Below are 27917 nucleotides of genomic sequence, written 5' to 3' on the forward strand. Positions count from 1 at the left end.
TTTGCTTCTTCAAACGTTGCAAATTGCATTACAACATGGTACTGAACAATGCTTTTTTTTTTTTTTACATTTTTTACTATAATTTTAAAAGAATATTTTCAGATTATTTCCTTTATATTCAGGCTGCCAAACATGTTTAGGATAGATCTTTCCCCTTTTACTTTGAAGTGATCCCTTATTTTCTTTTACTGGTTGATGAAGAATTTTTCTTTCTTTGAAATAATTAGAACTGCAGAAACTGCGTTCATGCAGTAAACCACTGAGGTGGCAGGAGGACTTGCACAATTTCTCATAAAGCAGGTATTTTTTTACTTTTTGGATTGCCTCAGACTAAAGCAAAATTTTCATATTAGTGTAACAATCCTAAAAGCCTGCCTTCATTTTATAGTCTTGGAGTGGGAAGGCATACATACAGTCATATGAAAAGGTTTGAGAACCCCTCTTAATTCTTTGGATTTTTGTTTATCATTGGCTGAGCTTTCAAAGTAGCAACTTCCTTTTAATATATGACATGCCTTAAGGAAACAGTAGTATTTCAGCAGTGACATTAAGTTTATTGGATTAACAGAAAATATGCAATATGCATCATAACAAAATTAGACAGGTACATAAATTTGGGCACCCCAACAGAGATATTACATCAATACTTAGTTGAGCCTCCTTTTGCAAATATAACAGTCTCTAGATGCCTCCTATAGCCTTTGATGAGTGTCTGGATTCCGGATGGAGGTATTTTTGACCATTCTTCCATACAAAATCTCTCCAGTTCAGTTAAATTTGATGGCTGCCGAGCATGGACAGCCTGCTTTAAATCATCCCATAGATTTTCGATGATATTCGAGTCAGGGGACTGGGACGGCCATTCCAGAACATTGTACTTCTCCCTCTGCGTGAATGCCTTTGTAGATTTCGAATGGTGTTTTGGGTCATTGTCTTGTTGGAATATCCAACCCCTATGTAACTTTAACTTTGTGACTGATGCTTGAACATTATCCTGAAGAATTTGTTGATATTGGGTTGAATTCATCCAATCCTCGACTTTAACAAGGGCCCCAGTCCCTAAACTAGCCACACAGCCCCACAGCATGATAGAACCTCCACCAAATTTGACAGTAGGTAGCAGGTGTTTTTCATGGAATGAGGTGTTGTTCTTCCGCCATGCAAAGCTCTTTTTGTTATGACCAAATAACTCAATTTTTGTCTCATCAGTCCAAAGCACTTTGTTCCAAAATGAATCTGGCTTATCTAAATGAGCATTTGCTTACAACAAGCAACTCTGCTTGTGGCGTGAGTGCAGAAAGGGCTTCTTTCTCATCACCCTGCCATACAGATGTTCTTTGTGCAAATTGCGTTGAATTGTAGAACGATGTACTGATACACCATCTGCAGCAAGATGTTCTTGCAGGTCTTTAGAGGTGATCTGTGGGTTGTTGTAACCATTCTCACAATCCTGTGCATATGCCGCTCTTGTATTTTTCTTGGCCTACCAGACCTGCTGGGTTTAACAGCAACTGTGCCTGTGGCCTACCATTTCCTGATTACATTCCTTACAGTTGAAACTGACAGTTTAAACCTCTGAGATAGCTTTTTGTAGCCTTCCCCTAGACCATGATACTGAACAATCTTTGTTTTCAGATCTTTTGAGAGTTGCTATGAGGATCCCATGCCGTCACTCTTCAGAGGAGAGTCAAAGGGAAGCACAACTTGCAATTGACCACCTTAAATACCTTTTCTTATGATTGGACACACCTGTCTATGAAGTTCAAGTCTTAATGAGCTAATCCAACCAATTTGGTGTTTCAAGTAATCAGTATTGAGCAGTTACATGCATTCAAATCAGCAAAATTACAAGGGAACCCAAATTTTTTGCACAGCCAGTTTTTCACATTTGATTTAATTTCATACAACTAAATATTGCTTCACTAAAAACCCCAGTACTCAGATGTTCCTAGGAAATGAAAGACGTACCACTGTTATCTTTTTTGTTGAAAGTAGAGTAAATTATTATGCAGGCTGAGAGGGATTCCCAAACTTTTTCATATGACTGTAAATGAGAAACTGAGAAGATTCCAAAATTGACAACAGCAAGTCTTCCAACATCCCTTAGTGGATGGTTACCATATTTTGGAAACCAGTACTATAGACTGAGTTTGCTAAGCAGCCTCAGAGTAAAAGTTTGTTTAATTTGGAAAGAACTGAGCAAATACATACATTGGTTCAATAACAGTATTCCATCTAAACCAGGAAGAGCTAGAAAGAAATAAAAATGTTATAATAAAATTACATATTTTTTAGATAGGGCAGGAATAGACCTTTAGTAACTGTTACAAATGATTACTGTCTTGATATGAGGAAGCAAGGAGAATCAGTCAGAAGAAAGCAAGCTTTAGATTTAGTTTACATACAGTACATTGAGAACTACAGCTCTGCTACAGTAAGCAGCTTGTCATTCTGTGATGAATATTTATAATTTATTTGGGTCAAAGTGCCGCTTAATCCTCATGCAAATACTTTGTTGCAACTGCATCACATCCTCATGGTTTTGTTTACAAGCTTTTTCAGCAGCTGAGTGGACAAAATCCAACTCAGGCTGATCAGTCAGTGAGATGTGTCAGGCATGGCTCAAAATCATACCACTTTGCCAACTGTCTTGTCAACTTACTGAGTAACCATCCAGATCAAATCAGAAAGAAACTGGAACTGGAATAAAGTAGAAGACAATTAAATTATTTCTTTTTGCACTAAAGAAAGGGATCTTTTGTTATAAATGTTTAATAGGTAAGGCTCTGGTGTGAATAGGTGATTTACAACAAAATGGATAAAATAACTGTCTAAACATGTTTAAACTTTCAGAAATGCTGCTTTGTTCAACCTTTATGATAGAAAATTAGGAAGTTAAGCAATTTGTTATTTTGTCCATTATTCAGTTGTTTAATTAAATACTTTATCAATGCACAATTGTGGAATATCTTTAAATCCATATCACATACTATTAAATGTAATACATTCTTTATATTTCAATCCAAGGTGAAGACTTCAAATTTTAAGTCAAAATTTAAATGGTATTTCTGTTTTCTTCCACAATTCCACTGATGCTCTGTAGATCTAATTTTAAATATCTAGAACTGGCATGTTCTTTAATGAAATTTAGAAAAAAAAAAAATGTGTATGAGCACAATTTCCTGTATCCAATTAATTTATACCATGACTGCGAAATAACTTCAAATTGAAAAATTTATCCTTTAATCTTTGGCTCCTTTATAATTGATTCTGTGAAGTATACATATGGGGTGGCAATATACTGTATATCTCTCTGTGGCATATTTTTTTAAACAGATTCTGTTAGAAACAAAGCCTTTAATTAGTGCTAGAGAACCAGACTAAATTACTGTATTTTAAAAGTATACATATATTCTGTCTAATATATGATGCAAGAATTTTAAATCAACCCAAACAAAAGCTCTTTTTCTCTCTCTAAAGTAACCATGATTAATGCTATGTTTTTTCATTAATACATGAAATATCTTGAGCTTTTCTAGTCTGAATAAACTCCATTCTATCTAAAATAATGAATTGGGGTAACTAGTCTTTTGGCTACATGTGAAATATCTTTTATAATCAAAATATGAAAATAGAATACTCATATGTACAGTACTTTGACTATTCTTTGTGAAAATCATGGACCTAGTCAGACTGTAAAATCTAACCATTAATTTGCAGAACCTAGTCAATCCTGGTATAGGTTCTGGGACACAATTCAATTTACAGAAGAGCAGTTTATGCTTAACACTGTAATGTTCATGCCCTGTAGTTCAGTTATGATTAGTATTTTACTCCCTTTGGATTTATATCTGTTTATATTAAGGGTAAGCAGCTGTTTAACACTAGACTCCCTGAAGCTTGCGATTTTTTTCGTTGTCCCTGACCTTCTTAAATTTTCCTGACATACGCCAAAAAGCTTATTGCTCCTTATCACTGCGCTATAAGCCTGCTATTATATTGCAGAATGCAGCCTTCTACCACCTTCCACTCCACATTCAGCCAAATGAAGGCATCACCCTGCTGCAATCCTCACAGTTCAAATCTGCATTGAAGTGTTTATCTGGAGATGCATTTGTAAGGAATTATATAGGTAACGGAATATCGTGAAATATATGAAATACATATATTTCATTATCTACACCAATCTGTGTAAAGAATGACAGTGGAAATGCGAAGCAAGAATACACGGCTAAAACAGAAAAGGTTTTCATGTTACAGTAATACTAGGGTGTTGTACCGTGTTAGCCATTATGAATGTAGAGAAAAGCCAAGCAAAATGACACCGTTTATTGGCTAACTAAAAAGATTACAATATGCAAGCTTTCGAGGCAACTCAGGCCCCTTCTTCAGGCAAGATGTAATCAGTAATAATGAGATAATTTTGATGTGAGGTGTAGGATGTGTGAAGCCCAAATATCTAAGAAACACTTTCACAAAAGGCCAATTAATCAGTTGGTACAAAATAAACATTTGCATACATGTGTGTTTGTGTGTTTCACTTTCAACCATTTGTCACAGTAGTAAAGCTGTTCTGTGACAGATCTGCACAGGTGGAGCAGTGGATTAGCTAGGAATTAGAATTAGGAAAAGTAACATCCACCATAGACACTGCACATTTGTTTGCTCAACAAGGCACCAAGAAGAAATGATTGAGCTGCGTTTGTGTGTCTGCTTTTATCCCTTCAGCGCTAACTTTTACTAGTACCATAAATTTACACCGGCTGTTACAGACTCAAATCAAATTTTTGTTTTGATTAAACAACAAAAATAACATCTCACTACTCAAAATGGTATATGTGAGGACGACCTGAGATCGAACCCATAACCATTTGATTATGAGGCAGCAGTCTTTACTTCTGCACTAGCCAATCAGACGTGTCTGCTTTGTATCGACTGATAGCTGGGCTTTAGTTTTTACACATTGCCAGTAACATGTAAACTGAACAATTTTTTTCTCTTCGGTTATATACTTGAACAAAAGCACATGTTTTGTTTTGTGAAAGTGTTTGTTTGATATTTGGACTTCAGACTTCACACATTATACACTTCACGTCAACATTTGTTCAATTATTACTATAACATGAAGAGTTTGTTTTAATTATGTGTTCAACATTTCTTGCCTCAAATTTCCTGTCATCCTACATTTACACAGATTGTTGTAGACATGGAACATACATGAAATGTATGTATTCCAAATAACATATTATTTACCCTATACAATTCCAGACACACCTTACTTCCAAATAAAGAGATGTTTTCGTCTAACTTGATTTCAGCTGCCTCGGTGGGGGATGGTGTAGCAGGCTGCTTGTGCTGATTGACACATTTGCAAAACAAAGACACTGATGAAGAGGTGCCAGGGAATTTAAGGTGGTTCAGCATTACAAATATTTTTGTAGGCTTCAGGGATTCTAGTGTTAGAATGCTCTCATTATAGTAGTTTTGTTGGTCTTTTGTGTAAATCCTGTAGGCCACTTATAAACGATTTGCTTATACTTGTACTGTTTGATTTCAGTAACACTGACTGGCGAATGTAATGTTTTTGTATTATTTTACTTCAGTTTTAAGTAAATAAGCCTATTTTTACCATTAATCTCATTAGTAAGTTACAATTAATATCCTATTAACAAGACCAAGCTAGATCAATAAGACTTTTACAAGCACATTTTTAGAGGATGCAAAATATTGTCTATTGTTATCATCAAAGTCCCATAAATGTTTTGCCAATATCTCACATCCTTACAATCATGTCACTTTTTAATCTCTGCTTGCTTAAACTGAAAAAGAACTTCAACTCCTTCAGTCTTTCCTGAGGCTCATACCTCACGGTCCTGGAATCAACCTAGGTACTTTTCTGTGGACATTCACAAGCGTTATGTATTTTTTTGCAATATGGTCATCAAACATGTATATGATACTCCAGAGGAGGCCTCACATGCACATTGTACAGGTAGTCCACAGGTTATGGACATCCGACCTGCGACTTACGAACGAGGACGCAGCTGCGACGCATGCACCTCAGTAACTGCCGCTCCATCATCTTCGGCCTGGGGATGCTGCAAGCGGTGGCTGAAGGGGGGCGATTTCGCTGCTTGCGCAGTGTATTGTTCCTTCGGGTGGCTCCCAGCGGCAACATTACATCTTGCCTGAAGAAGGGGCCTGAGTTGCCTCGAAAGCTTGCATATTGTAATCTTTTTAGTTAGCCAATAAAAGGTGTCATTTTGCTTGGCTTTTCTCTTCTTTTACTATGCAAGAACACTAGCTTCTTAGGCAGTAAACACTCCTCAGTGTTGCAGAGTCTAGATGATCAGAGGGGATTTTTAGTACACACAGAGTTACTAATATATTATATACACATACACACACACACTGTACATACATACACACAGCATTGTATGCCCAGCGGTATATGTGGGACATATACAGTATGTGTGTACAGGGCGGCACGGTTGTGCAGTGGAAGCGCTGCTGCCTTGCAGTAAGGAGACCTGGGTTCACTTCCTGGGTCCACCCTGCATGGAGTTTGCATGTTCTCCCCGTGTCTGCATGAGTTTCCTCCGGGTGCTCCAGTTTCCTCCCACAGTCCAAAGAAATGCAGGTTAGGTGCATTGGTGATCCTAAATTGTTCCTAGTGTGTGCTTGGTGTGTATGTGTGTGTGTGTGTATATGTGTGTGTACCCTGTGGTGGGCTGGCGCCCTGCCCGGGGTTTGTTCCTGCTTTGCGCCCTGTGTTGGCTGGGATTGGCTCCAGCAGACCCCCGTGACCCTGTAGTTAGGATATAGCAGGTTGGATAATGGATGGATATATGTATACACTCACACATATATATGCATACATATACACATTATATATACACACACACACACGTATACACTCACATATTTTCTATTATAAGTTTTGCATCATTACTAAGGCAAAACTTAAACAGTAATAATAGAGAATATGTTTTATTGAACATTTTTTAAACAATTTCCTTAAAATATACAATAATAAGCTTTCAGTATTTTCTAATTGAGATTTCTAACTATGCATTACAAAATACACACCATTGTTTATGAACATATAGAATTTGCAGTCTACTAATAATTTTATGAATTAATTTAACTTTGGCAACAACACTGTCAGTAACTTTAAAGAAAAAGCAGGTTAAAAAATTTATTTAAAATTGAACTTTACTATTTAATATTTGAGACAGGGCTTAAATGAGGCACATCTGTCAGGCTGTTGTGCATTTATCTACGTCATATTCAAATTATCTGTTCAAAACATTACTTGGGGTACAAAACATCATGTAATTGTTATAAATATAAATTGCAGTTAATTCAAGTATGTTATCTGTATAATCTCTTTATAATTGTCTATTTATATTTATTTACATTGCATTTATTATTTTTCTGTAATAATATTGGAAGATCGAAGTAGTAGTTTCTTTCTACCAGTTACATGCCCCTAAATATACCTTGCTCAAGTCTTGAACCAATGTTTTTTTGCCTTTACCTTTAATATTGATTTTATATTTGGAATATTTAAGATCCATTTATCTGCTTCTCAATTTCTTGATATTAGCCATGTTTCCCCAGCAATATCCGTGCAGCAGTCTTACCCTGAGTAAGGAAATATTGTTTGCCCTTTGCGGTCTCTATTGCCCACAGAATAGGTTTCATCAACTTCTGTTCTTTTCCTCAACATGGTTTGCAATTTTGAGTGCTCTGCCATCTACATCCATTAGGAACATTGTCTTTCTGGATGGATTAAAAGCCAGAAGTCTGTATGACCATCAGCATCAAGTGACTCCATGAAAAACCCGAACTACAAAGAGGACTATTTCATTTATGTTAGGTAGAATGCCCAGAGGAACTGGGCGGTCTCGTGGCCTGGAACCCCTACAGATTTTTTTTTTTTCTCCAGCCTTCTGGAGTTTTTTTTTTGTTTTTTCTGTCCACCCTGGCCATCGGACCTTACTCCTTTCTATGTTAACTAATGTTGTCTTATTTTAATTTCTTATTTTGTCTTTTATTTTTCTTCTCTTCATTCTGTAAAGCACTTTGAGCTACTTTTTGTATGAAAATGTGCTATATAAATAAATGTTGTTGTTGTTGTTTCTCATTGATAGATACAGAAATTTGTCCCTTCCAACCATTGGAGGAGTAACCTGAACCTCTTGTGGAAAGCTATTCATAGCCTTTGGCTAGAGGGAAAGCCACTTTAAGGTCTACTAACTGTGATAGAATGCTCTTACTCAATGTCAGGAAATCACCCCGCTATTCAGCTGTGTCATACTGATCTGTTTTTGTGCCAAGTAGTGAAACAACATTATCATATATGACATGCTTCTCTCCTTCCTAGCTTGAGGGACAGGCATAATCTTCTCCTATGTCAATATTCTCTTCTGTCAGTAGTAGGCCCACACTCTATTAGTTGTGGTGCACTGCAATGTTTAGACTGGACCTCTGTCAGAAGCAGAACTTTACTTCATTTGAGGCAAACTGTACTCTTCCTGCACAAGACATGCGACTTATTGCTATCCCAATTACAGATCTATTGATGCATAGCTGTATTTTTCCCCCAAAAGGAAACTAGCTTGCTTTGTAATATTTCTCAGGGTAACATTTTCACACAGATATGATCTGTTCAGTCCCTGTTGTCCTCTAAAATGTCACACAGACTTTCAAATTTTTTGTGTGTTGACCAGATGTCTTTGTAGAGTACACCCCCCCCCCTTTCACTACTGACTGTACACTCAGGACTTTGAATTAACTTAAGAAAAGAGTGACCAACATATATGTGAGAGCATTTCTACTTGCATCATCCAGGGATGTTCTCATGTGATGCCTCATCTAAATTCTCGGCCAGCCCACATTTTTTTCTTGCTAAAAATAAGTGTTGTTAACATCTCCTGTATTCAGAACATGTCGTACTGAAGAAGCCCCTGCCTTTCTCTCTTATGATAAAAGGACACACTGTCAGTAAAGTGGATTTTAAGTGAGGAATGATGTTGGTAATCATAGTAATAATGAATGTATTCGAATTGTTCCACACTTTAGATAGATACGATAACACTGTTGCTTGCTGATTTGATTCTTCTTGCTATATGCCATTCTAATGTAGAGAGAATTCTATAATATTTGTGTTATAAAAAAAGTTAAAGCCAAACTGAAGAATATAAACATTCTGCACAGTAATTCTTAAATAAATCTAGAGTGAGGATAATTTTGATGTGTGGATGTTTATTTACATTATACATGTACACTACTGGTGAAATGTTTCAGAACTCCTCAGTTTTTCAAGTTTCTCTACAAATCTAAGCAGTTGAAATGCAATGAATGACCTAAAATGGTGAAACGGTAAGGAGTAAACTGCCAGAGCTTTACATTTAAAGTTTAGATTAGCAAAAACTGAAAAGGAAATTTCACAATATTACAAATGGGCCTTCTTTAGGGAACAACTAATAGGTTTCAACCTACAGATGCTCTGCAGCAATTACAGTAAATTAAACCTTGCAAGTTGAAACAAACAATTTAAAAAACCCTTTGTCTATCTTAAAGCAGAACTAGAACAGACGGTGTTACTACACCCTCCCAAGTACTACTTGAACAATATTACACTGTAGAAAGTTTCAGTGATAATTGCAAGAAAATGGCAATTAAATGAAATGAGAGAGCATCATTATCCTTAAGTGTCAACCTTTCATTTAAAAGAAATTGCCCCCCCCGCCCCCAAAAATAAAATAAAGCATCAGTGGGTACAGTGCCCTATACAAATCCGAAGGCAATTGGAAACTGGAAGAAACTCTGATAGGAAGAAATCTGGCAGACCCAAAGTTACAACTGATTCAGGAAACATGTTTCTGAGGGTCACCAGCTTGCGTGATAGACGCCTCACAGCACAATAGCTTCAAGTATAGCCTAAAAGTGGTCAAAAAAGCAAGTCTCAGTGTCTACTGTGAAGAGGAGACTTTGTGCTGCAGGTTTGACAGGGAGAGTGGCAGTAAGAAAGCCCTTCCTTTAAGGACAAAATATATGGCCTCGAAATACAGGCTATGGACTACTGAAGATTGAAAGAAAGTCTCATGGACTGATGAATCAAAATCTGAAACCTTCAGTTCATCATTCAGGGTGTTTGTATGTGTAAGCATGGTTCCTTAGTGTGTGTGTGTGTGTGTGTGTGTGTGTGTGTGTGAGAGAGAGAGAGACACCAACCATCAAAGATGGAGGAGGAAGAGTGATGGTCTGGGATTCTTTTACTGGAGGAAGAGTTTTTCACTTGCAGAATGACTTGCATTCTGAATCAAAAGGGTTAGCACAGTTTGGCTGTTATATCAGCAACAGGTGGCTACTTTGATTAATCAAAAAAAAAAAAAAAAATGTACAACTAAGGATCCCTTGACTTTTATTTGCCATTATTTGTTCTATGCCTTGATTTCATGAAACATTAAGACATTAACACTAGAATCCCTGAAGCATACGAAAAAAGTTGTAATCCCGGGTAACCTTAAATTCCTTCACACCTCTCTATGAGCATCTTTCTTTTGTAAATGTGTCAATCAAATAATGATATATTATTTACCCTATACAACTCCAGGCACCTCACAACCAGATAGAGACTTGAGCTGGGATAGCAGGCTGCTTGCTGCTTGTGTCGAATGACATATTTATAAAACAAAGACGCTGATGTAGAAGTGTGAAGGAATTTAAGGTGGCCCAGGATTGCATTTTTTTTTTTTTTTTTTTGTAGACTTCAAGGATTCTAATGTTAAACTGTGTGCATTCCCAAAAAAACTGAGGTGTTCTAAAAGTTTTGACCAGTAATGTAAATATACTCAACCACACACACACAATATATATATATATATATATATATATATATATACTGTACTGTGCATAGGCATATATTTCAAGAACATTATAGACTTGGTTTAATTTGTACAAGACTTTAAAGGAATGGGCAAAAATGCATGATAATAAAGAGGTATTAAGAGCGGGCTTAGTATGCACAGCAGGAGACAGACTGTGTTAAAATGGGATGTAAGGGACAATTTGTAGGTTACATTTTGGAGATTAAAGTTTATATTTCCTCCCCAGTAATTAACTTAATAAACTGTTTTCAAAGGAGGCAATGTGTCGATTTATATTGCTGTCAGTTCACTTACTTGATTAGAAACCTTACATTACTCACTCAGTTGTTAAAATTATTTACAATGAGGAACTGAACCTGACAAATGTCACTTCTAATTGATTAGGTTAGCCATTGTCTTGAATAATTATCAAGAATTAATTTTACTTGTGGTTTAGAATTATAGTCTGTAGAAGACAGAAAGCACAACACCATTCAATGAAGTCATTACTTAGCAACAAACAGTGAATCTAGCTATATGACTGCATTGGTACATGTTACTTGAAGCTGCACTTCTGACTTTTACTTTAAATGGACCTCAACAAGCTTCATGTGTTACTTTCACCAGTGCTCATATTGGTCACACTGTAAACAGTAACTGTGTAGTTAATAATAATAATAAAGTGATCAATAATGTGGTTTCTTTAGCGTTAAAGGATCTATTTAATTTTGATCTGTATTATTTCTAAAAAGTACAACTCAGGATGAAAGTTTTTTTTGGCTCAATGTTCTATGATAAATTGAGTTACTGATGAGATCTGTACAATAGTGTATTATGTGCAGACATTCAACAAAGGCAAAATCTTGCTTTTTTGTTTGTAAGTGGCAACATGGAATTTCAAATAAAACCACCTACTGTTAAATGGAGAAATCTTTCTCAAATTTCTACAAATTAGTTTATTAACCATAACATTGTTTACAAACCTTTGTGGGAATGCAAGACACCTAACTAGCACCAACACCAACTTTTATTATAATGTACGATGATTTTCTTTTCTAATCTTCAAAAAGACTGCAGTCTCACTAGCTTCAGGGAGAATGATTTTAAAAACAACTAAAATCTTAAGTATTTTAAATGAATGCCCCCCAGTAACAAAAACCTCATGAGTAATGCCACTAGACAATGAGATATTTCAGACATGGGTGGCTGCATTTTGGTTTTGAGGGAGTTTCTTTTGACCCAGACCATGGTGCTTGGCTACTGTATTGTTAAAGACCCAAATTGGGGGAATTAAGGAGTAGATCGGCAAGGAGTGGCAATTTCCACCAGCAGCAACAGCTTTTTGTTAACATTTACATGAGCTGCCACCAGTAGCACAACCATTTAACTCTTGTTCCAATCAGAGACAAAAAACCTGCATGTTCAAACATTATGATGTTAGGAAGATTATTCATGCCAAAATTAAAGAAATCCAATCTGTTTACTACATCGCATGCATTTAATTTTAGTATGGTGTTACTGTGTCATAATTAAAAACAAACACCCAACAATCAATTGCATTTCACTATGGTTTGCAATTTTATGTCAATTTAAACTGCAATATAAAGCATGTTGCATTTTAATTAAATGTCCATAGATCATGTGTCAAATAAAAGCAAACTTATTTAATTTAGTGGCTGCTCTGAGGGTATTGCTTTTTGATTCAAGACCACGCGTTAATCGTGCCAAAACTGAATATAATTAAATGACCAATCAGCATCAAAAAGGTGAGATGAGGGGTTGTCAACAGTTGGCATGTTACAAATGTGTTCACCCAGCACTAAAGATGGTGAATAGGGAGCTGATAAGGCAGATGATCTGCCATCTCATTGAACAGGTGGAAGTTGCCAATATAAGACATTTGATTTTCTTCCATGTCAGCTGGTTGCTGGAAATAGCCAGTGTAACAGGTACAGCAACACAAGAAGAATTTGCAACTGCTACAACATTATTACAATAAATTTAAGGGCGAATGTCCCAAAGAGCTGAAGCATACAATTATGTAAATCATGAACTCGAGTGTCCATAAACCAATATTCCCCTAAATATGGTTTGTAAATACCTACAGATGGGGATGCCAGTGTCAGCTCTTCTAAAAGCTGTTCACATATTAGTCAGGGCCATCAGAAGAATGGACAAATATAAAGCAAGCGTAACACATTTAGACAACTTAACATAAGAGTAAACTTTCTCAGCGAGGCCAAAAACATATTTTGCACCACTTTGGTTAATCATTCCATATTAATAAAACCTATGCTTTCCCCCAGGAAACAAATGTTTAGATGTGGAATGCCTCTTACCCCAATTGTTGATGCTGATAAGCTATTTAACTACATTCAGGTTTGGTATAATTAATGCGTAGTATCAGTGCATGCTCCCAACCTCCTCCGCCACTCAAAATGTAGTATTCCCAGAGCAGCAGCTAAGTCAAATGCAATGAGTTTGCTTTTTTCTTCTTCTATGGACATGAATCAAAATGTAATAAGCTTGGGTCACTGGAATTATAAAAAGCAAGTTCCACTGCAAAGAAGTAGCTGCTTGTAATTCCAGTAAACCTTATTGAATCCCCAACATCCCATCTAATGAAGGATAGCAGTTGGGATGGGTAGCGAGACACTGAATAAATTCCAAAACAGATATAATACCAAAGGTTTATTTCCTCTTCTAGAAGTTTAGGCTTTGGTGGGGGACTGGGAATATATGCAATGTTCAATTCTAAGTGCAATAAAATGATGTAGTAAAGTGAAAATTAATAATTATAAAATTACATCACTCAAAATACTATTGATACACAGCTATAAGTCATGAAAAAGTCTTCTTCATGTGCACACACATACAGGAGTTTAAGGACTAATGGTAAGACCTGCCCCCTAAATATTCTCACTTATGCACTAGTATCCCATTAATCATCATAAAATTCCCTACTTAAATGAAGGTGAACCTCAAAAAATATGGTATCTGCAAGAAGCAGCACAGACAATATTTTCTTAAAATATTTCTTTCCTTAGTTCTAACATGCATGTTTTTCCTCATAAAATGCTAGAAATTTTCTTGTTGCCACACTAAATAGTGATACATTAATATAGTGTTAAGATTTGCTAATAAAAGGAACAAGCACATTCGCATTTAAACACAGGTTTTCTACTAAAGAGGCACAAAAGACGTGTCTTACGTTTTGTCCCAGCAAAACCACACATCCCAGCACATATTTTGGACAGATGGATAATCAGCAGGAATTCTCCCATCTACCAGAGGTCTTTCCTCAAGTCATATTAGCTCCAGCTGTGCACAAGCTTTAGTCTAGCCCTCCAACAAACAAAACTGCATGAGAATCTAGTACATGAATTGAACGTTTAATAGCCTGGTAATAGGGTATGAATTATTTAAACTCAAACTGATTCAGTTCAGGTCTGTTTTGTATCTATTCCACAAGCATGTAAAATACATAACCTATCACCATTTACTGTGGTACCCAATGGTAGGGAAGTGAATAATGTCCCCATTTTCACATAAATTCTCTTTTAAAAACCGATGTAAAATACAGCTGCCATTGTACTTATCTACTTGACGCTCCTCTATTGTTTAATTACAGCTTATGATCACAGCTGAGGATTTAAAGATAAGCAAGACTCCAGTGTCATCTGATGCAAAGGCTTAGTAGTCCATACTAAGTAGTCCCTTGTCAACTGGGCATGGATGATATACCAGCTAAGCGTGGCACTTATTAACTAGTTCCCCTGCCAAAATTTAATTTTCCCTGAAAACCTACTATTCCTTAAATACATGAGGAATTTCTAGTGTCCTTATCGCCGCACCAGTTGTCCACCAATAACTGCCTTTGTTTAGCAAATGTGTCAATTAGCTGCACTCAACCAGCACTCAGCCATCTTCCAGCTGTACATCATTGCGGACACTGACCCTTATCTATCATCTGCCAGCCAGAAAGTCTGCGTTGAAGATTTTATCCACCAATGAGTTGCAAGGAAATATACGGGTAATGATACAGTTAGGTCCATAAATATTTGGACAGAGACAACTTTTTTCTAATTTTGGTTCTGTGCATTACCACAATGAATTTTAAATGAAACAACTCAGATGCAGTTGAAGTGCAGACTTTCAGCTTCAATTCAGTGGGGTGAACAAAACAATTGCATAAAAATGTGAGGCAACTAAAGCATTTTTTTAACACAATCCCTTCATTTCAGGGGCTCAAAAGTAATTGGACAAATTAAATAATGGGAAATAAAATGTCCATTTCTAATACTTGGTTGAAAACCCTTTGCTGGCAATGACAGCCTGAAGTCTTGAACTCATGGACATCACCAGATGCTGGGTTTCCTCCTTTTTAATGCTCTGCCAGGCCTTTACTGGAGCGGATTTCAGTTGCTGTTTGTTTGTGGGCCTTTCTGTCCGAAGTTTAGTCTTCAACAAGTAAAATGCATGCTCAATTGGGTTAAGATCAGGTGACGGACTTGCCCATTCAAGAATTTTCCACTTCTTTGCTTTAATAAACTCCTGGGTTGCTTTGGCTGTATGTTTTGGGTCATTGTCCATCTGTATCATGAAACGCCGCCCAATCAATTTGACTGCCTTTAGCTGGATTTGAGCAGACAGTAGGTCTCTGAACACCTCAGAATTCATTCGGCTGCTTCTGTCCTGTGTCACATCATAAATAAACACTAGTGTCCCAGTGCCACTGGCAGCCATGCACGCCCAAGCCATCACACTGCCTCCACTGTGTTTTACAGATGATGTGCTATGCTTTGGATAATGAGCTGTTCCACACCTTCTCCATACTTTTTTCTTGCCATCATTCTGGTAGAGGTTGATCTTGGTTTCATCTGTCCAAAATGTTTTTCCAGAACTGTGCAGGCTTTTTTTAGATATTCTTTAGCAAAGTCCAATCTAGCCTTTCTATTCTTGAGGCTTATGAGTGGCTTGCATCTTGCATTGCTCCCTCTGTATTTACTTTCATGCAGTCTTCTCTTTATGGTAGACTTGGATATCGATACGCCTACCCCCTAGAGAGTGTTGTTCACTTGGTTGGCTGTTGTGAAGGGGTTTCTCTTCACCATGGAAATGATTCTGCGATCACCCACCACTGTTGTCTTCAGTGGACGCCCAGGTCTTTTTGCGTTGCTGAGTTCACCAGTGCTTGCTTTCTTTCTCAGGATGTACAAAACTGTAGATTTTGCCACTCGTAATATTGTAGCAATTTCTCGGATTGGATTTTTCTGTTTTCACAGCTTAAGGATGGCTTCTTTCACCTGCATGGAGAGCTCCTTTGACCACATGTTGTCTGTTCACAGCAAAATCTTCCACATGCAAGCATCACACCTCAGATCAACTCCAGGCCTTTTATCTGCTTAATTGATAATGACATAATGACGGACTTGCCCACACCTGCCCATGAAATAGCCTTTGAGTCAATTGTCCAATTACTTCTGAGCCCCTGAAATGAAGGGATTGTGTTAAAAAAATGCTTTAATTGCCACACATTTTTATGCAATTGTTTTGTTCACCCCACTGAATTAAAGCTGAAAGTCTGCACTTCAACTGCATCTGAGTTGTTTCATTTAAAATTCATTGTGGTAATGTACAGAACCAAAATTAGAAAAAAGTTGTCTCTGTCCAAATATTTATGGACCTAACTGTATATATTGTAATTTGAAATACTGTATATATTTCATGTGTGTTCCATGTCTACAACAATCTGTGTAATACATGATAAAATAAGAAATTAAGTCTTATGTTAAACACATTCATTTGATTTGTGTCTACATCAACTATAACCGCTTGAACGTAAATTTTTAATTTTGTGAAAATCACACTTGTGTGACATCAAGGTAATTACAATGGCACATAGAGTTTTTGTTTAGCATTAACTTTTACAACTAACAAATCTACACAGACTGTTACTCAAATGAAATGTATTATGCTATATAACTACTTGAATGTAAAACACATACACACATGAAATCATCTTTATTTGAAAATATTTGGACTTTGCAGTCTTTACACATTCATAGCAACATGACATCTGAACATTATTATACCTTTTGTGAAAGTGTTTATTTTAAATTCCAGTAACCACTTGAATGGTATTGACTCTGTCTTTGTCTCTCTCGCATGCACACACACACGCATGAAAATGTCTATTTGAAAACTATATTTGGACTGCACAGTCTTGACACATTACCCAAGGACTCTGCTTCCTACATTTTCAGTACAAGTGTACCTGTTACACTGTAAACACCACACTGTACTATGGGTCCTATTACAACAAAGGTGCACCTGGTACAGAGTTTTCTTTCCCGGGGTAGGCGGAGGTCTTGGAGCAGGAGCTTGTCGAAGTTGTGTCCGTTTATTATTTTCTATCACCTTTTCTTGTAAGAAGTGATGACGAAATTCCTCTGCAAGGTGAGCCAAGAATACTTTTCTTTTCTCAGTGGACCCTGAGCATGCCTTGTACGGTACCTGTGTTCGTTGCCAGGTCAAGCATGTTGTAGAATATGGTAACCAGCCACCCGTGTGTTCCTGCTCACACGCACGTGCCCAGTTCTTCTCCCTATTCCATATTTTTTCTGACCTTACTTGAAAATTCAATTTAGTTTTAATTTTTCTTTATCATGTATTTTTAGTTTAAATTTAGCTTTTATTTCACAAAGAAATTTCTATTTCATTTTTATATCTATTAGTTTCAGTTTTAGTAATTATGATATGGTTAAAGAGCTACTATGGAGTTTAGTTTTGTGTCACAAACCAACAGAACAGTACACTTGGTTATAACATGAGTTTAATGTTAGTGGAAGCTTACTACACAGCTTACTACAGTTTACTATCTGGGTTTGTTTTCCTTTTATTCCCCAGAATGACCCAATTTTTAATGAAATTTAGGTGAATTTTAAGGTTTGAGGATTTTTACTCTAAATGTCTACAGCACACAACATCCTGCTCCAAGACAATGTGCTTATAATGAATGCCTTCAATATTGCATTCAAAAATCTCCCATACTGGGCTTTGTTATGTTCTACCAGCCATATTGAGCTGTGATTCCACCTCAGGAACATAAAATTTGTAGACAGAATTATGCCACTTGCAGGCCTAAAAAGATACAAAAAAAAAATAAATCAGAAAATTGATCATGAAAATCACGGGGTCCTGGGAAGAACGGGACTCTTAGGCTTGAATCAGTGTGCAGACCCCATCTAGCTCTATTGAGGGAAACAAAGAAAAACAAGCTTGTAGCGTCACGTTTAGGGGCAGTGAGCCTTGAATAGCCCATGTGTAAGAACAGAAAACTGTTAATGAGCAGAACAAGAGCAGGTAATAGGAGTATGGACACCCACAAAACAGAAACAGCAACTGAGATTAGGAACAATACATACATTTTCTAAACCCACTTATCCAGAGCAGGATCACAGGAAACCTAGAGCGAGGAAATATCTCTGGTATGCAATATGTATGATATGGCTGATAAGAACAAAAAGAATATGATATTTCAACTATGTATTTTGAGAGAAAAATTGAAGGGGGACAAATATTTTAAAACATAATTCTGCTACTGGATTATTTTCACAATATCAGGTATTTTGAGCTCTGAATGTAAACTAAAGAAAGAAAAATTAATAAATATAGAATAAATACAAAAACACATTAGTATGTTTAGTTTTTCACCAGATGGCTGAATATTTACTACCAATTAGCAAAAAATGAATTCTTTGTATAAACATGTTAACTATTATTACTTGTTCTAAGAATGATTTATGCTAAAATTACCTTTCAGGAAAACAAACATTTTAGGCTAGACAAAGTACCAAAGCATGTGGTTATGACATGAACAAAATGGAGGAGCAAATTGGAGAGATGACGTATAATAAAAAGTAAGTTAACACTGGAACTGCCATACATTTAAGTACTGTAACCACCAAGTAACGTCTAAACATTTTTTTGTTCTCACAAAAGGCCCTTCAGCTCGATATCCTAATAATGTATCCGTTCTGCCCTACCCCCAAAAGGCTTGAATGTAAAAATCAATAATTTCATGCCACACAACATGCATACATTTTTTGCAAAAATGTTCACTTTAAATGTTAGCATACATTTTCAATCAGAGACAAAAGAATGCACAATTAGCTGGGGACATAAAATAACACGAAGTGAAACTGGCAGTGGTTTTGCACTACTTTGTTTGGCCATGACAGAAAAAAAACCCAATGGGATGCTGTGGCCAGATCCTTTTTACAAAGTTGCTCTCTGTCTTAGCATAAAAATCACTTCAGTATTTAAACGTAAAAAGCAAAAAGACTTTTCAATCAGCTGGGAACATAGAATATTTGCAAAAATTTTCTATATATAGTAAATACTTTATAAAAGTATGGCATTACTTAGATATTTCACAGATTATGTAGATAAACGGCAGGCAGCATAATAGACTCATTTTCACAAGAAAATCTCACCACGTAGTCTCGCATTTACATTCATTGTTGATTCTACTGTATCAACTTTGTAAGCAGCCGTTCACTGCATCACTCATCACTCCTAGTTTATTCGATACTTCCACAATGTGCTACATCACGTTCTCCCTTTCCTTCACCAAATTCTTTGTGATACCACATCAGGAAAGTTTACATAAGAGTTCTTTACTTTGTTAATATTTTCTGATTTCCTTCTCTTTCTTCGTCCCAGGTATTGAAATAATGTGAGTGATAAGTGCAACATTTCTTTGTTGATTATTTTATAGCTGTCTCTTGAAAATATAATTCACATCTGACAAAACAATGCGCACTATTGTCGATAACTAGAGTAGGAGAGGCATTGTCAAGGAAAAAGGGATATGCAAGTGCAATCCGCAGGAATAAGACAGCGATTCCAACCTGGGTACCAACATACAGTGGTATTGCTTGTGGCAGTAATAGGGGTTCTTTCATTTTTAATAAAAATAAAAAGCCAAATATCAATCACATTTTCTGAATAGAATTTCAGAGTTGCAACAATATGAGCACTTGAAGTGCAGCAATTTAGCAAAAGTTAAGGAAGGACAGAAGTGTCACATGGATAGTACTAAAATACTTAAAGATTTAAAAACACAATGCCAATTAGCTGTGTTAACTTACATGAAAATTTAGCATAAATGATTTTCCATCATGTTTTATTCTTCTTAAATACGAGTTTCTTAATGCTATGTCAGGTGGCATTTCTACTTTTATTTATTATAATCAAAAAAAATATAGTAGCTGACCAAGAAGCACAAATAATTTCAGCACTGGTAAAGATGCTTTCCTACCTGTGTCCTTGTCTGTGCCTTTGGTACATGCGACAATGGCACCCATGCTGGGCTGTGAAGTCATGCCTGACATTGAGTCTACTGCTACATCCACAATATCAGCACCAGCCTGTGCACATGCCAACATTGAGGCCACTCCTGCCCCTGCAGTATCATGGGTATGCACGTGAATTGGAATTTCAGGAAAGCGGTCCCTCAGAGCACCAATAAGCAGGGTACAAGCATTTGGCTTCAACAAGCCAGCCATGTCCTAAAATATAACAGAAGGAGCAGTCAGAATTGGCAAGTCTAACAAATATGAATGCAATTTTTAAAAACTGCACAAATGAAAACAGTATATTCTATAACCACCTACTTCTACATCTCAACCTAAGAAAACCAGCTCCTACTTTCTGTTTAGCAATGGAACTGTGGAAATCATCACTATGTGCATTGTTCACTAAGAAAAGAAAGTAACAATTATAGAATTCAAAGACTTGCAAAGAAAAACAGAATGCATATGGTTAAAAAAAGGTTAAAATCACACACTATACCTCAAAAAAGTGTAAGCTATGTTATATTAAACATACACAGCATACGTTACTGCCTTATTAACATACAGTTACACATTTTTATTCTATTTATAGAATACCTATTGAAGCCATGTGTGGTCCACTTATTTATTGCAGGTCTGAATATGTAGTGCAGCTGGTTTCTTTTTTATTTTTGTATTTCTAAAACTGAAAAGCAGTCTTTCTGCTTTTCTACTTAATAGCCCTTATACAAACAGTATGTACATTAAGCTAAGTACTCAATTTATGTTATTTATCATGCGTGACAGTGGCTGTGCCATGTGACTTCTGGGTAAGAACAATTTTATTAATCTTTCAAAACATCTACTAATAATCAGTAAAGGTGGTAGTAAAGATATGCATAAGTGATCTCTAAAGTTGCCTCTTATTTAAAAAAAGGAGTAGCGTAGATTTTTAAACTATACAGAAAATTCTACTGAAAAGGAACATCATAAAATCTCATTTTGCTTGAGTTGTGTATCATAGTGATAAAGGATTTGCATCCATTCTACAGATTAAATAAGAAGGAAGCGAAGGATGCAAGTAGGCAGGCAGATAGCATTACTTCTAGATAGTGAGCCAAATACTGTAAAAAGACAATATGAAAAGAGATACACAAGCAATGCAAAATGAAAAGATGCCAAGAAGCTACATGTAATGCATGAGGCTGACTAATATGTGAAAAAAGCACACAATGAAACAAAAAGTGACTACTTTTAAAAATGAGTTAGATGAATGGCATAGTATGACTATCTGTCAGGCAACATTGCTTATAATCCCTACTTTCTTACAACATCTTAAATTGAAAGCTTTTTATTTGAAAAGCAGGAGAAGTAACTTTTGCCCTAATGTGTAAATCAAGTTTTAAAAGCAAGCATGTTATTATTTGCCACTTCTGAAATGATCACCATCATACTGTGGCTAGTGCCAATGAACACTACATACATTGCTATGCGGTATCACTATGAGGGTCTATTTTCAGCTTGAAAGCAAAGCAGAATGATATTAATCTCCTAGAAAAACAATTAATTGGAAGACCGCTGGTGCTGAAGGGAGTAAACCTCTCAATATGTACATACAGTTGTGTAAATAGCCACTGAAATGGGACAAAACTTAACAAAATGTTTTTTTTTCTTCAAAATTAGCACTTCTCTCCTGGAGTAGCAAATGAATTAGAGTCGCAGAGTCATTGTTTGTGTTGTATCTAGATAAGATACTGGGAAAATAACTAACAGCTAATTAAGCAAAATTGGAGTGTATGGGCTTCTGTTATTTGTCAGACCTCTTTTGTTCTAGAAGTGTGTCAGTATAAAGGATCAATTATAGTAGGTCTTACTCATTAATACCTTAAAATGTTAACTGTTTACATATAATGTAGCTCTTATTGCTTTCCATAGCAACATGAAAAATGAAATGTTTGGTTATGTTTCTCACTGACATCTTAAAGAGATTAATAAAATTACAATTAGCTAAACTGCTTTTCTTAAAAAAAAGTCAATATTTAAAAAATGGATAGCCATTAGAATGCAGGAACTCAAGCAAAGAGCTAAATGAGATGTATTTAATAAAAATTAGTACTGATGCAGTGTTTTGAATTGTTCTGTTACAGTTTGACTATTACTTTCATTGTGATGAAACACTAAAATAATGGTTCCTCTCACCTGCTACTTTGACGAACTGAACATCACATTATACACATGCAGGTCACTGATGTAACAGCAAGCTACGACTCATGAATTACTCATGAGCACCACATTAATACTTTAAATAGATTAGAAAATGAATAGAGGGTAATTTCAAGTTCAAGGGTGCAAACGGCCCTATCGGGAATAGATGTGAGGTAAAGACCAGCTAACTCCCTTCTGCAGTTAAAATTAGTGCAAACAGAAGGGGGATGGAGCTGGCAGCTGTTGCCCAGAATAAATACTTGATTATTGTTTTTACTAAAGGTACTAGTAAAGTCAGTTATTCAGTTAAACTGTCTGCCTTAGAGGGTCTCATTTAAAGTAAATGTTGAAATTTCTATTGCTATATAAAAGTAAGTTTAATAGTTCCCTAAGCCCATTAAAAACTGTTAAGCAAAAAGTAATTGTCCACACAAAGAAAGGTTTGAAAACTAGTACAGGGTAATGAGGTAAAAAAACTTGCAGGGAAACCTGCTGAAAACTACCCATTTCCCAACTTTGTTCTATTGAACAAAGGAAATTTTAAATTTGTTTAGAAGTATTAACTGCACAAAATGCCTACTTTCTGGATTCCTACAACTCAATTAACCTAGGGTTAATTTGCACAAAAAAGTATTTCAATTAAAAATCACTGCATCTAGTAATTTAGACATACTACTTAAACCTTATAAAGAATGCAACTGGTTAAAAATGCTACAGCCTATCCTTAACCAGCTCAAGACAGAATCATGCACTCTTCTCCCACTTCCACTGGTGCCACATTTCACAATGGGTCAGAGCCTATACAGCAGCACTACACACAAGGCAGGGAACAGCTTTGGACAGGACCCCAGCCTCTCATCGTATAGTATTCTATTTCTTGCCAGTATAGATCCAATATTTCCAGTAAAGCTATTTAAACTATTTTTTTTCTCTGAACAAATGCACAAAATTGGCAGAAAGGCACTTAATGACCTTCTGATGATTACCCATTCAAGTAACACAAGGAATATAGATTCACATTGATTCCTTACCACATGCCTAATTAAACAACCCTTCACTGAGTATGATTTGTTTTGCTTTTTGTTATTAATTCTAATTCCTTCTTTATCTTGTTAATGTTGCTTTGTTTTATCACTACCTGTACCCAAGACACCTGTTTTATTAAGGTTACTATAATTAAAGAACATTAATCAAACATAATATATTATAATGCATAACAAAACAGAGTAAAGGTGATAGTTGAGCCTGACCTTAATGCAGAGAATATGAGTGCCAGCCTTAACCAGCTCTTCTGCTAATTTAACGTAGTAATCAAGAGAGTATTTGGTTCGGGTTGAATCTGATACATCCCCTGTGTAAGAGATGGCAGCTTCCACTACACCACCAGCCTGTCCAGCAGCTTCCATACCCAAGATCATATTTGGGAGATAGTTGAGCGAGTCAAAAACGCGGAAAATATCCATGCCATTCTCTTTTGCCACCTCACAAAACCTAAGGGACACAAACATAAGCTAGTTAGGCTCATTAGCACCAAAGTTACTACATCACAGACAGTAAGGTTGTGTATACATTACAACCTTTTTTTTTATTTTTTAATTAAGTCAGAAAAATGTAAAAAAATGATGAGTTTTAACCTGCAAAAGCATGCAAAACAGCCATGATGAAACACATTCTTTTTCTGTAGGCAAAACAAAGACACAGCAGAATACTAAACAAACCACTTTATATACTTGGTAACACTTTAGCATAGGTACTACAAAAATGTGTCTATTACTCATTTACTATTAAATAATGATCTCAACACACACTTCTTTGGGTCTTCATAACACTTACAAAACATCAGTAAAGTGTTTGTCCATCTCTGCAATGTGAACTACTAACAAAACTTCACTTTGGAATGCTCAGAGGTGGCTTAAATGACACACATTTCTCTTGATATTACATATTTAATATAAGACCTGTGAATTATTCATATTAAGAAATTTTACCATCATATCAATAGGCGACACTGCACAAAAATGAATAACCCATCTACTGATGTTTTACAAGAGTAATGAAGACCATTGTATTACAATGTATTTTATTGCTTAAGAAGGTTAAATATTTCATAGCATAAAATAGAACTGGGAGAGGCCCAAATGATAAAAGCCTAAAATCTGTTACTTTTAAAAGAAAAAATGATAAGCAATTTTACAGCCTTACATTTCTTCAGAATTCTGTTAATAAAACAGAAGCGTACAATTAGCACATTTATAAAGACTCAAAGGTACAAGCAGTGCAAAGGTCTAAGTCAAACTGTGTACTTGGAAAGTTCTTACTTGAAGACAGCGTTATCAGGGTAGTTAGTGTAGCCAACTGCATTGGCTCCTCTCAGCAACATCTGGAAGGGCACATTGGGAATGAGGGCACGCATTTCCTGCAGTCTTCGCCAAGGGCATTCATAAAGGAAGCGCATGGCTACATCAAAGGTTGCGCCTGTCAAGAATATGATATAAAAAGGAACCTTAGATGGAATATCTTCCAATACATGAAGATGGGATCAAACAGGGGCAAAAATGTTATGTTTACAGAGATCCAAACACAGATGTCCTTTTTGTGTAAGATCACTTGACTATAATAAAACTGCTGTACATGGCCAAACAAAGCTTGTGTGATTTCATTAATAAATGAATAATTTTAAACATTCGTAACATCAGTTACAGCACATACCTGTATAGTGTGTGATTTTAAACTAATATCCTGAAATATAGAGCATGTAGAAAGAAGTAATTACAAAAACACAGTTAGTGTTTTGTGGTGAGAGAATAAACACAATGTACCATATTTAAATATTTTATTCTGTCATACCAATTTAAAATTGGTTGTTTTTAGTAATTTCCTAGGCATTCATATATATTTATACATATATATTTAAAGCTTTTTCAATTGCAACTTTCAAATCCTGATGTAGTATTCATCTTCTGTATTGTTTACTGCACTGTGCCATGGACACTACTGTTTTATCCTCAATGTTATTTACTTATATGCAAAATCAAAACATTTCTTTGTCATACTGATATTAATTACTTTGTAAACATTACTTGGTGGGGAAATAAAGCACTGAAATATTCTGAGATTCTTGACTCTCTCAAATGTGGACTAATTCATACCAAAAGCCTGGTGTCTTGTGGTGAGATTGAAAGACAAATACCAAAAGAAATGACTACAAGGTTTGTTCTAGAATTAAATATTAGTTGAACTGTGCACAGATGTAACAAGCAGTTTCTCAAATATCAGTATGGTATTGATTACAACAAGCAACACCTTTAAATATGTGTTTTTACAAAACAATGCTAAGTTAGTTTTAGTGCCTTAAATGGAAAGTGACAAAGAACCGTTCTGCATATACTCCACACTCACTGGCCAAAGTTTTAGGGAGACTGGGTAGTGCCCCTTTTGCTCTCAAAACAGCTGGAAGTAGCCATTAGAAATTGGGTAAATTCTGTCCATGAAAGGATGCACATGGTCAGCAACAATACTCAAACAGGCTGAGGCATTCAAGCAATGTTTGAGTGGCATTAACAAGTCCAAGCTGTGTGAAGCAATCATTCCCCACCCCATTACACCACTGCCACTAACACCAGCCTAGACTGTTAACACATAGGCAGGTTGGATTTATGGATTTGTGCTGTTGGTGTCAAATTCTGACCCTACTACCCATGTGCCTCAAGCAGAAATCAATATTTATCAGATCAGATCAAGTTTCTCGAGTTTTCAACTGTCCAGTTTTGATGAGCCTGTGCCCACTGCAGCCTCCAGCAGTTACAGAAGTACTCAAACTGGCCTATCTGGCACCAAATATCATGCCAAGGTCGAAACCACTAAGATCTCGTGTTTTCAACATTCTAGTGTTTGAAATTAACATTAACCAAAGCTCCTGACCTGTATCCACCTGAATTTATGCATTGCTCTGCTGCAAAATGAATGTCTGATTATTGTAGGGATAAGCAGGTGTACAAGTGCTCCTAATAATTTCCTCAGTGACTGTATGTATACTATATGTGGTTTCACTGTATAGACTGTTTCTGAGGATGGAGTTGAATGGATTCTAAAGTATTTTAAGCAGGTGCCCAAATGCAGAATTATACTAGAATTAAGCACTTAACTGTAAAAATCATCATGCATGTAATGTACCATTCAAAATACAAACACTCCTACAGACAGAATCAAAGTAGTATTATGCATCACAAAATATTTAAAAACCTAGTTTTCAAAGTCCCATGTGTAATACCAATTTAATCCACACACAGCCAATTACATGTGCACACACTTCTCTATACTGTTACATCACTCCCAAAATAAAAAAAAAAGAAGTTGAAAGTACAAAACAGAAAACTGTGCTCACCTGAAGCTGAGAGTGTTATTCATTATTAAAATGTTTAGCCTTATAAGATCATGTAAGACTTGTAAGAAAATATTTCACTGATAGCCTTTGACTTTAAACTTTGAGATACTTGATTCTCTGATTAAACCTTTCGCAATGCAAAACATATTACTGTAGATACAGTAATTTATCATAGTAATACACAGCAATCAGCATGTTAAAATCCAACAGAATTCGATTAATTTCTCTTTTTCTTACCTCCCCAGTTCTCAAGGCTGAAAAGATTGTTAAAATTATGGGCAACAAAAGGTGCAATCTGTTTAAGGTCATGAGTTCGAACACGAGTGGCCAGGAGGGACTGGTGAGCATCTCGGAAAGTGGTGTCCATTAGTAGTAAACCTTTATGCCTCCTGATAGCACGAGAAAACCCTTCAGGACCCTCACGGAGGAGAACCTCACGGAATCCAATTGGTGGTTCACCTGATGGAAGAAAAGTAAAAAGATAGGGCACAGTGGTGGATTTATATTGTGTAAGAAGGTTAAATTTCAAGTTCCAACACCAACGTCATCCAAGTGAAGTAAGTGGTTTGTAATCCAAACATTTCAAAGTACAACCTATTAGGACAATGCAAGAATATATTTTCTTGGTAGGTCTAAATATAAATAATCCAAGATTGCAATGCTTGAAGCATAATGCAAAATTAAATGATTTTAAAAACTTAAAGGATTACACTACTATATATTTTATTTAAAAAAGTACAATGGGCAGTGGAAAAAACTGGGAATTTGGGTGGATAACTACAAGACATTCCATGTAGTAATTGTACTGGAATTCCTAACATTTACCCAAAACAATGCGAAGTGAACAAACACTGTTGAACTAACAGTCAACTCCATCACTGTCACCACAGACAAATAAGATAATGTGGTATGAACTCTAAAACAGTCTCTAGAAAAACACTGATGCATAAAGTACTGCACAGCAGAGGCCCCTTTAATTTCCAAAAACCTTAGTAATTCTTGTAAAATACAAGATTTAAACACTTTACTTTGTCCAATTGAAAAAAGAGCTAACAAGACATGGATAAAGTCAGTTCTGAGAAAAATTTTTGCAGGAGCATGGAGAGAAAACCA

The 27917-nt window shown here is 36.0% G+C and overlaps 1 protein-coding gene across 2 annotated transcripts in view; it reads right to left on the reverse strand.

Annotated features, from left to right (window-relative positions):
- pcxa (pyruvate carboxylase a) overlaps positions 1–27917 on the reverse strand; it is a 725880-nt gene that overhangs the window by 100216 nt on the left and 597747 nt on the right. For both annotated transcript variants that reach the window (XM_051932342.1, XM_028802434.2), the window contains exons 12-15: positions 27042–27263; positions 24739–24895; positions 23671–23911; positions 20203–20452 (exon numbers count right to left, since the gene is read on the reverse strand). In XM_051932342.1, the coding sequence (XP_051788302.1) occupies positions 20203–20452; positions 23671–23911; positions 24739–24895; positions 27042–27263 (870 nt within the window). The remainder of the gene's footprint in view (positions 1–20202; positions 20453–23670; positions 23912–24738; positions 24896–27041; positions 27264–27917) is intronic.

The sequence above is a fragment of the Erpetoichthys calabaricus genome, chromosome 1 (genome assembly GCF_900747795.2).
Source record: "Erpetoichthys calabaricus chromosome 1, fErpCal1.3, whole genome shotgun sequence".
NCBI classification, from domain to species: Eukaryota; Metazoa; Chordata; class Cladistia; order Polypteriformes; family Polypteridae; genus Erpetoichthys; species Erpetoichthys calabaricus.